This window comes from Chelonus insularis, unplaced genomic scaffold (assembly GCF_013357705.1).
Source record: "Chelonus insularis isolate UGA/USDA-ARS -01 unplaced genomic scaffold, ASM1335770v1 contig_121_pilon, whole genome shotgun sequence".
In the NCBI taxonomy this organism is placed as follows: Eukaryota; Metazoa; Arthropoda; class Insecta; order Hymenoptera; family Braconidae; genus Chelonus; species Chelonus insularis.
In genome coordinates this window covers 1-11366 of record NW_023276363.1, presented here as the reverse complement: position 1 = coordinate 11366, position 11366 = coordinate 1, and the positions used below count along the sequence as shown (strand labels likewise).

General features: G+C 34.9%; 1 protein-coding gene across 1 annotated transcript; it reads left to right on the top strand.

Moving 5' to 3' along the window:
* Window positions 1–6002: 6002 nt before the first annotated feature.
* Window positions 6003–6816, top strand: LOC118065601 (branchpoint-bridging protein-like). The gene is made up of 2 exons (XM_035080994.1): window positions 6003–6369; window positions 6427–6816. Exons 1-2 carry the CDS (start codon window positions 6166–6168, stop codon window positions 6814–6816), a joined length of 594 nt encoding a protein of 197 aa, XP_034936885.1. The 5' UTR covers window positions 6003–6165.
* The last annotated feature ends 4550 nt before the right edge of the window (window positions 6817–11366 follow it).

Below are 11366 nucleotides of genomic sequence, written 5' to 3'. Positions count from 1 at the left end.
CATCCGTTGTTTCAACAAAACCTGAAACGAAATAAAAAACCTGAACAAAAAAAATTTTCAATGATCAAAACTCATAAATAATTGATAATTGGATTATTATTGACAACTATCCATTTGATATCAGTCTTTAAAAATAATGTCAAGATCATCAAGTTCAAGTTATGTCATCTAGAAGACCCTGGAGAGCATCTAAAGTATCTAAAGACAGGAAAGGAAACTCTTGATATTCATTTACATGTTTACATTGAAGATTAAAGCCACAGACTTGTATATAAATTTAATACTGGAAATCATTTAGTAATTGATGATTTTCTACCTGATAATCAGATAGCTTCTGAGTATTATGAATGGCTGGATGAATAATGAGGGGCTTAAGTATATTAGTTTGGAATAGATGATGAAGGAGACTACACGATACTGATCGCAATTCAGTATGGGAACAAGAGAAGGTCGAGAGGACGCGAAAGATCCGTGGGGGTCGTTCAGACAATGCTGAAGATGTCGTCGAGAGGCCGCTTAAGCCCTCGACATATACAGTTATTTGACCGACTCCTCTTGGCGCGCGAAACCCGGCTGCGAGCAAACATTACTTCTTCTTTTTTCTTCTTCTCTCTGTCTTACTTCCTCTCGTTCCTTACATGCATCATGTCTCTACTTTTCTCTCCACGAGTCTACTATTATGGAGTATTAAAGTTCTATGTGCTACTTTGATAATTGGATTGATAAGCTCCTGACAAATCACATTTTAAATTGCTAAATAAGTCATTAGGACTTGGATTATTTTTTTTATGTTGCTCTGGAACAAGGTGATAATTGTAATAATTCATGACTATGTTATGCTTTGAAAAGTTCATCTGAGTGAGTTATCAGATAATTAATCAAACTCAGGATTGGATTTGAAAGAGTGATGAAAAATAGGCTGTTTTATGGGACTTTTATTCAAGAAGATGAGTAGTGAATAAAACTGAGTAGAATGAATAAACGTTAAATATAAATAAAACTTTTAATAATTATTACTAGTTATTGTGATGATGTTAAAAAGTTGATTTAAATATTATTTTTTTCTTTTAAATTTGTATTTAAATAAGAAAAGTATGTTGATGATTGGAATTCCATGAAAGTTTATTGGCTTCATTGTTCCGGTAGCTTTCATTCTAGTAAAAATATCACCTATTGTTGATAAAAGTGTTTGTAAAAAAAGTTTCTAATTTTTCTATCAATATAAAAATTTTACTAAAAGTATTTAAAAATGATAAAATAAATTTGGTATTGAAGTAACGATAAGTGAATTAAAATAATAAGATGATTTATATTGATATTAATTTACTAATTAATTCGTAAATTATGTAGTTCTCATAAATAACATTTTTTTTGATATTTTTCAAATAAAAAGCATTTCAAAAAACCGATTGTGATAAATAACACTTCTTGTTGTTTGTCCTGACATTTAACATCAAACCTGAAGAAGATAAAATGTAGTCCAAGTGAAGAGAAAAAGAAGAATAAAGAGGAGGTCGTTGATAGAGTAGTTTGAAGAGTGAGTGAGGTCAGTAGGTACAAGTCGAGGTCGAATAGATTCTCGGACACTAGACCATCATCATAATCAATACTCACTGGACTCATCCGTTCTCCAACGACTGTGGGGTGTGGCGTAGTTGGCTAGTAAACACAACTTGGCATATATAGTTAAAGGAGGTGTCTGTTGATTGAGAAGGACGGCCGAGTCATCGAATAGACTGGAATAGGTAGACCGAGGCTACCGGGTCGAGTCTGGTTCATTCATTCGCACCGACCGATTAATCGTTGCTTGGATTGGAAGCACGACTATTCGAAGAAGCTAAAGAGTAAAATAAGACTACTCAGAAGCATCAGGTGTATCTCCCTTGAGCCCTCGTGACCGCAACTAACCCGTACAGATTCATTTATTGGTCAACTTACTTGACTTCTTTTTTTTATTCCAGCTTGATCTTGATTTGGTATCTTTTGCTACTGTTGCTATTGTTTCCGGTCCGATTACTCGCGATATAAACAAAGGGTATTTTTGATTAATTTTTTTTTTTCAAGATTAAATAAGTCATTAATAATAAATGCCTTAATACTATCTATTGTTAACAAATTTATTTCTTTTCTCTCAGAGTTAAGTTGAACTAAAATTATGGATTGTTTCATTGTGAAAATTTTTACTAGTAGAATAAAAATAAATTTTTATAAAAATTTGTTACTTAGAAATTGCAAATAATAATATTGATTTTAAAGTATTTAATAAAATAATGACTCTAAAAGATTTATTATTGGATTTATTAATAGGTTATTTATTTTAATGTGATGGTTGCAATTCTCCAAGGCATTGCATGCCTCCATTTCCCTAGTCTATAGCTACATTGAATTTATCCATATAAATTAAAATAATTCTATAAAGTTATTTTTAAACAAATCAATGATTAGATTTGTTTTTGAAAATTCATTTAAAAAATTTTTGAATGAAAAAATATATCTAATGTTTATTAGAGAATTATTTAAATTTGAAAATATAACTGAGTATGACAAGGGCAATGAGCTCATTTTGCGGTCGCCGACTTCTTAGTACTAAAACATATGCCGTTGTAAGTAGTGTTTCACAATGAAATCCCATATTGACACTCGCTCTTCATGACAGACTCCACATCAGATAATTTAAATACATACACTTATGAGTGTAACCATATAATTCTGATGCACTTTCAAAACCAGTCTGGCGACTTGTAGTGTCAGAGTGTTGCATACATTATTGACAAATATGTGACATGGGTGAGTCGGAAGAAAAGAACCATCAACGAAGATGAAGAGAGAAATCGTGGTAAGCAGAAAACTGCTATCGAATTATTCAATGGTTTATTTCGTAATTTTTTTGTACTCCCAACAAACTACTACAGGTTTGATATTGCCAAATGGGTGAGTGTTATGATCTTTTTATAAATGACAAGAGATTGTGAAATTATGTTTATGTGACAAATTGGCAAATAAATCGGCCAAGTAAAGAACATTATTAAATTATCAGAATTTAAAATTTGTCTGAACAATTTTATTTGAAAATAAAATTTTTCTAATTCTAACAGAGTATTTTTTTTAACCATGAATCAGGTCTATTAATTTTTAAAAAAATCTTACAGTTGAAAAATTATTTCCACTGAAATGTGTTTCAAAAGAAGTCATTTATGAAATAGAAAATTATGAAATTGCTAAATATAGGTCTAGAAGTGGAACCCCATCTGAAATTGGGTTCACAATTTTTTTGTTTTTTAGATTAAGTTGTTCCAAGGCATCTTGTTTATGCCATTCCCCCTTTTTAAACTATTATTTACAATAGTAAAAAGTCATAATATCATCGAAATAATTTAAAACCCTGTATTTAATGGAACCCCACGTCTAGACATCATTAAAATTTCGTACGTTCTATTTAAAATTTTATCTTTTTACAATTTTTTAATGTTGGAAATCAGCGTCTCCGACATATTGAGTGTATAGGGCCTGTACGAGTGTTCGGCCCTAATCGGTTTCCCCCGTAGCCTTTCGGCTAACGTCTCTCGTCGTGCTCTTCACTTGATTCAAGTTGGTCGTCTATTACGGTTCAATAATATATTCATTGATAAATAAAGTTCTAATTTCTAATTAAACTAAGTCTTATTATTATTGTTTAAATCCACATAACCTCTAACAGGTTATGGGCCCAGAGCTCGCTTTCACTGAGCAGATTAATAAAGTGTTTGTTAAATTATAAAAGGTGTAGTATAGAGAAACGTGTAAGTGATTTTGGAAAATCTAACAAAGAAGACTTGCAGTTTCAATGGCTGAAAACAAAGACAAAGAAGGATCGACAGTGTCGTCGAGTTGGTATCAATTCTTTTAAAGTAAAATGAACAAGAAAATTAATGTATACATTATTAAATGAAAGGCGGTTTGACGAGTGATGACACGGTTTGGAAAATAGTCAACGAGTGTCCAATGTTTAGCTAAAACAAAGAAATCATTGTTCATTTTACTGAATAAAGGTTATTTAAAATCTAGGCCTAGTATAAAAATAAAAAAAAATCATGATTAAGTACAAATAAATTAAAAACTAAGCACGATCGTGCGGCGAGGTTTGGCTTGGCGGGAATTTGAGAGTCCATTGTGACGACAATTGACGAGTTGTGCGCATGATCAGACAGTTGAACGGGAAAACGAGTGCTAGACAACGAGCGAAGGAATGTAGATGAAAAAAAAAATAATAATAAACAAACAAATGAAAGACGCATTACTGGCTCTTTGTCTCGAACTACGGGCCAAATTCTCGCTACACTAAATTAAATAAAAGTTGATCAACTATAAAATATATGTTTGCATGTAAACTAACAATTCTTTTCATTCCTACAGCTCTTGAAATAGACACGTTAAATGAAATGCTTGATAACATGACATTTGAAAATGTTATGGTCAAGCTGGAGGGTGTGGTTTATGCTTAAAGCAAACCACCCCAAATGAGGAAATTGAGTTATCCCTGCATGAAAATTATATTTCACTAAAACTCAGACGAGTGTTGAGTACAAAGCAGGTGAGCGAAGGGTATTTTATTTATTTTTGAAATATTTCCAAGAAAATATGTATAGCTATACAAATGAAATTATAATTAAGATGCATCGTAAATTTAATTATTAAAATCTCGAGTAACTGTGCATATTTAAAGCACGAATAATAAAAGACCTATGAATGTCTGAAGACATTCTAAATAATAATTTTTAAACCATTAAAATCAAATTACTCATGCTTGGTGGTTGAGTGCCGTGCATTTGGCTACTATGTATGAGAGTAGAGTTTGTATATGTGTAACCTTGTGTTCGGGTAAATGTATACTTGCTCGTCTTAGTCTGGAGAAACTTGTGTTCGGTGGATCCAGCTAACGACATGATTTAAAATCCTGCCAAATGTCAGATTTTATTCTTTCTCAATATATTGCAGCTAAAACATTTGTTACCAAAGAGGAGTTGAAAGCGCTAGAAGTATGGCTGGACAAATGTAAGAAACAGGGTGTGAAAGCTGTGCTGCCGAGTACTGTAAAGAAACAGGAAATAGTTGATCCTGTAGAGGAAACAATGGTTGGCTACGAGAATCAGCAACGACAGAACGAATGACGACAGTAGTGGGTGACGACGGAAAGAGTGACGAGAGAATCAGTAACGACAGAACGAATGACGACAGTAGTGGTGACGACGGAAAGAGTGACGAGGGAACTAGATATGACGGAACTAGTTATAAGAGGAGTGTCAACACAACGAGAGCTATGATTCATAATGTAGAAGGAGATAATATAACTCAGTTGGCCACTGAGACAAAAGGTAAAGGTCTACCTAAAATAATTGAGACAAAACCGGTAAAAATATCTCTAAAGAAATTTAACGTTCCTAAACTATTGAATAAATCTGACAATAAAAATTGTTTAGATGACACAAATTCAGAAACTAAACAAAAGACTGACGAAAAGGCGACTGCCTGGATACCTTGCTTCAATGCCATGGACAATATGCTGTTGCAGCAGTCCAAAATGTTGGCTAGCTTAACTGAACTATGAAAAGCATGGGAGAAAAGGCAATCAGAAATTATGGAAGAGTTATGTCGTAACCGACAAAATATGAGTGATCTGGGTAAACAAGTAGAGAAAATCGAGTGTATATAAAACAGGTAAAAGAGTGTGAACCTGATGTGAGTTGCATGACCCAGAACAGAAGCTCAGACATCAATCTGGGAGAAACCGAGTGGTCACAATTTAAATAGCAATGTAAGACAGAATGACGACAGATACGTTAGAGCTGATGATGTTAAAGATGCAATAAAGTATGAGATAATAAGTAAAGATGTGGGTACGCGCCGAGATTACAAATTAACTAATCAAACGAAATTTGAATACTTTTACGATTATTTTTCTTCAGAATTGAGATCGCTTGAACTATTGTATGTAATTGACACGAGTGAAAACCGACTAAAAATTATGATGCAAATACTTTGACAAAACATAAATTCAAAGTGCGTGATATTCTCATAAATCGTTTAGAGTCATACTATCACACAAAGGTAGCTCATTTAAAAGATCCTGTCGAAATACTAAATAAAATAAAAGAATTAAAACGATATGAGGTGAATTTAACTACTAGTATGATTAGAAGGAATTTTCACACCATGCAGTATTCACCAGATAAAGAGAGTGCTTCTGAGTTTTGTGAAAGGTTTGAAAACTGCATACGCGATTATGGGAATATCTCAGACACTGCGACCTTTTCTGAGGAGGAAAAACGCGACACATTTTATAATGCTATTATGACCACGGTTCCTTCTGTTCAAGCTGTTGAGTTTATAAGAGTGAGTGGGACTGGTAAGGGTTTAGATTATGAGAGTCTGAAAATGTTTTTGATGCAGGCAGAGGCAAATCGAAATCAGACAAAATCAGGAGAGACCAGAGCAGCAATGACAGTTAAGAAAGGTACGAGTGCGAGATGTTATGAGTGCTCTGATTTTGGTCATATCAGTTATGATTGCCCCCGAAAAGGAACAGGTGTTGTGAAATGTTACGAGTGTAATAAGTTCACAAACCATAAGGCTGACGAGTGTCCTCAAAGACAGGAAAGACTAAAGAAGCAAGGATCTACGAGTGGTCGAGTTTATAAAAGAGGTAATGGCAGGTATAATTACAATAAAAACTTACAAAAATCTGGACAGATTAACGACAGACGACAGACATTGAAAAGGAGAAATGACGATAATACGAGAGGTTATAATTACAAAGAGAGGCAGATTCAATCAAAATAAAGGTCGAGGTGGCTACAAATATGTTAATAAGAACTTCAAACAGCCCAAATCAAATAATGATGGGGAATAAGAAATCAGCTGATACTGCAAGGGTAAGTCATTCTTGGCTGATATTAACTCTAAGTTAAGAAACGATGATATTTACACGAGTATAATGATGATAGAGAAAGAGTAAATAACGAAGGTAGATTAGTAGCCAAGTTCTTAGCCGACTCAGGTGCGACAGAACATCTCACAAATTCTAGAATAATTTTTAAGACCCTGGACGTAAAAGACTACGGTACAATAAAATGTGCTAATAAAAATCCTTCAGCGGACCTGAGAACGGAGGGAGTAGGCCAGGTTGAAGTAATCCTGGACAATAACAAAGTTATGAAAATTGATAACGTTATATTTGCGGAGGCTCTTTCTGATAATCTTATGTCCCTGAGAAAATTCGCTGAAATGGGATTAGCAATATATTTAGATAAGAAAAGGATAAATATATTTGATCCAGTCTCGAATGAGCTATTCATTACAGGTGTTTATAATAAACCCTATTGGATTATTGAACTGGAAATCAATCGAGATACGGCTGGAAACGAGAGTAATATATGCGAAAGATCTAACAAATATATTTTAGCTGACTTGACGAGTGATTACAAAACAACTGTAAATGAAGCAAGATGTATGTGGCGAAACATTGCGACAGAAGACAAAACGAGTGCTGAGGAAAATTTATTAACCGAACAGATATGAGCGAAAATGATAATGAGTGTACGAGAGCAAAGAAATCAAAAACAACAGATGAGACGATAGACGGTACAGAAAGAGTGGAAACGATGAGAGCAGGCAAGAGAAAACGGGTGAAAACAAACGAGTGGAAGCGTGTGAAGAGGTACGAGTGAACGAATGGTGAGAACAAAGTACAGACTGAAGACAGAGAAAGGAAGACCAATAGTAATACTCTGACTGGATACACTGAGTCAAGTATCACTGATGATCAGAATGTAAACATGAAAAATAAATGTATCAAAACTTTAACTTTGAAACAACCATATGGGATAGGAAAATTAACGATCCAAATGAATTGCCAGTAACAGAAACAACAGATATTGAATCTCCATTAAACGAGTGTAATAATAAAACAAATTATGACAAAGCAATGTTATGGCACGTCAGGCTGGGGCATGCTTCAGTAAATTATTTAAAGGCATTGCCAAGAAAATTACCGAGAATAAAGAGCTTCAGAAGATCGTGTTCGATCAATCGATCATGGATTGTGAGATCTGTATGGTTTCTAAAATAAACAAGTTGCCATTTAAAACAGTGCGTAGACGAGCGAATGCTCCACTGAGATTATACATTCCAGATACGATGGGACCAATTAGTCCACCTTCTCATCCTAAAGGATACAAATTTATATCTGTATTCATTGATGACTATTCGCGATTGGCAATGGCATATGCGATGAAAGTTAAGAGTGATACGGGTGCTTGCTTTGAAGCATTTGTGAAGAGTGCGCGAAATCTGCTGGAAAAGATGCCAAAGTGTGCTATTTACGCTCTGACCAGGGAACTGAATTTAAAGGTGGTTATACGACAGAGGTTTTAAATAAATTAGGTGCAGAGTACAGGTCTCTAGTCCTGATACCCCTGAACATAACGGTGTTGCAGAGCGGTTTAAATCAGATACTATACAGAAGAAGGTGCGAGCCTACATGTATGATGCAAAATTACCCCGAGAACATGTGGGGATTTTGGCTTTGAGTGCAGCTGTCTATGCCTATAATAGGACCCCTCATAAAAGCAAATGACATGATAACTCCTATGAGTAGATTTGCAACCAAATCATATTTTGATATAAACCAACTTAAACGTTTGGCTGTATTGCCCTACATTTAAAGTTCAACGGAAGACTGGACCAAAGTTTTCCGTTCGAAGGAAGACGAAGTGGTGTTAGTTGGCTATACTCCCCACTGGGTACCAATTTTTTAAAAACCTGAAGAAGGAAAATTTTACGAGAGCAGAGATGTGCGATTTAACGAGAAATTGGTTTATGGCGACAATACGGACTAAAGACAGCATTAGAAACTGGCCAATTGAAGAGTGGAAAACTAGAAAAGAAAAAGACAAATGGTTTGTTGTGGAATTTCCTCTGAAAATATAACGAATGTACTGATAAGTTTAAAAACGGAGGGAGAGATTCCAATAAAAAGAAAAAGAGGGAAGACCTAGGAAAATCACTGTAATAACAGGACACGAATGTGACGAGTGATAACAATAATAACAAATAATAATGGGCAGAGTGAATTAGAGCATGAGTGAAATAGAGAAATTGAAGGTAAAATTATGTTTACATCTAAACTAAATGACGACGATGATAGAAAAATAGAAAACCTAGAAGATGAAATGTATTGTGCAATGCTGGCAAGAATAAATGAGGATCCTGCTACTACAGACAAGCCATGTCATCGAGTGAATCTATTTACTGGAAAAGAAGCAGTAGATAATGAGTTGAAATCAATGTCGGAAAATAACGTGTGGGAATCATTGATCGACCCAAAACTAACGAGTGATGGTAAACGAGCGAATAATGATTCTCGATGGGTATTTAAAAGGAAAGTAAAGATGATGGTGAAATAAGACACAGGCAAGACTGGTTTATACGAGGTTTCAAGACAGAAACGTCCCTACGAGCTGAAAGAGACTTATGCTCGTGTCCAGACTACCCTAGTTCGAGCTGTGCTGGCCATTAGAATAAATATGATCTGGAAGTTTGTCAGCTAGATGTGCAAACTGCTTTTCTCAATGGACGATTGATGAGGAAATTTCATGGAAAACCTGATGGAATTGAAATAAGTGATACCGACAGACGAGAGAAAGTATGCAAACTAAACGAGCGTTATAGGTGTGAAAATAAGTCCAAAACGTTGGAACAAAAGGTTTTACAGAAAGTAGCTCTAGTATAGCCTGATTAATTGCAATGAAGAACCATGTTTGTTTACCTGGCGGAATACTAAGAGTTTTGATTTTACTGTTGTACGTTGATGATATTTTAGTTTGCAAGTAATGAGAGATATATAACTGAAAGAAGTGAGAACGATTTAAAAGTGAATTTAAAAATGACAGATTTAGGTGTACCAAGAATTTTTGGGTTGGTATAGTATCACGAAAGAGATGGAAAAATAAAATATTGGTCCTGAATCAAAAACGGTACATAGAGAAGATACTGAAGAGATTTAATTATTTTCAGAATCACATCCACAGAAAAACTCCTATGATTACAACACAGGCGGCCACAAGAACGAAAGCTTAGAGAAGAGAGTGAGGGATCCAGAGCTTGCTACAGTGACAAAAAACGAATGAAAATATCCGTATAGAGAAGCTGTTGGAAGTCTATTGTATCTGGCTGGTGCAACACGACCAGATATAGCTTATGCAGTCAATGTGCTAAGTAGACAATCAAATAAATCCAGTGGATAATGACTGGAAAATGGTTGAAACGAGTGTTTTAGATATTTAAAAGGAACGACGGATGTAGGACTGAATATTTGTCTAATCAGGATGATCTAAGAGCGTATTCGGATGCTAGCTTTGCTGATTGCAAAGGGCTCCATCACAACGAGTGGATTTTTAATACAACTGTATGGAGATACACATAGCCTGGAAGTCTCATAAACAAAATTATGTAGCACTATCGACTTGTCAGGCCAGAATACGTTTGCGATGAGCGAAGCCAAAGTCCAAGATGTTGATTGCTATGAACAATTCTCTTAAAATAAAATTCGTGGATCAATTCATTTCCTCCAAGGCAACATGGTGTGCCAAAACCAAAAAAAAGCAGCTGACGGCGGAGTGGCACAGGGACGAGTGGTGGAAATGGGAAATAACGCTGAGGACATTTATGACTGAAAACAGTTGAGAGAACATTATGTGAAAGCAGTGTGTTGTTTAGAAAGAAAAAAAGAAATACTCATTCAAAACTAGGGCTGGATTTCCTTCAAAGGAATCAAATAGGCAAGATCTATTACTTAAAAAACCTCTTCCCTATTGGGACTTTTTTTTAAAAACGGACGACAGAAAAAAATTGTGTTGAAACAAAGACGGTTGACATAACTTGCGTGAACGAATTTTAACGACTGGAAACATTTGAAAAAATTAAATTAATTTTGTTTTTTAATTTTAACGGGTTTACATGGATCTGATCAATCTAACGAATGAGAGTAAAACGAGCTGGAGAAAATCAGACCGTTAATGAGACGGACCAATGCAAAAGCCAAGGAACCACACGACTGAATCTGTTCCTATAACTGGATTTTACAGTCTGTGTTATTGTTACTAAAATAAAAAAGTTCATATATACTTTGTAAACATATCTATTTGTATTTGAGATTTGGACTGACGCACATATGTGAAGGACGGGAGGATGTGTTGGAAAACCATTCAGCGTCTCCGACATATTTGAGTGTATCGCCTGTTACGAGTGTCGGCCCTACTCGGTTTCCCCCGTAACGTTAGCCTTTCGGCTTCTTAACGTCTCTCGTCGTGCTCTTCACTTGATTCAAGTTG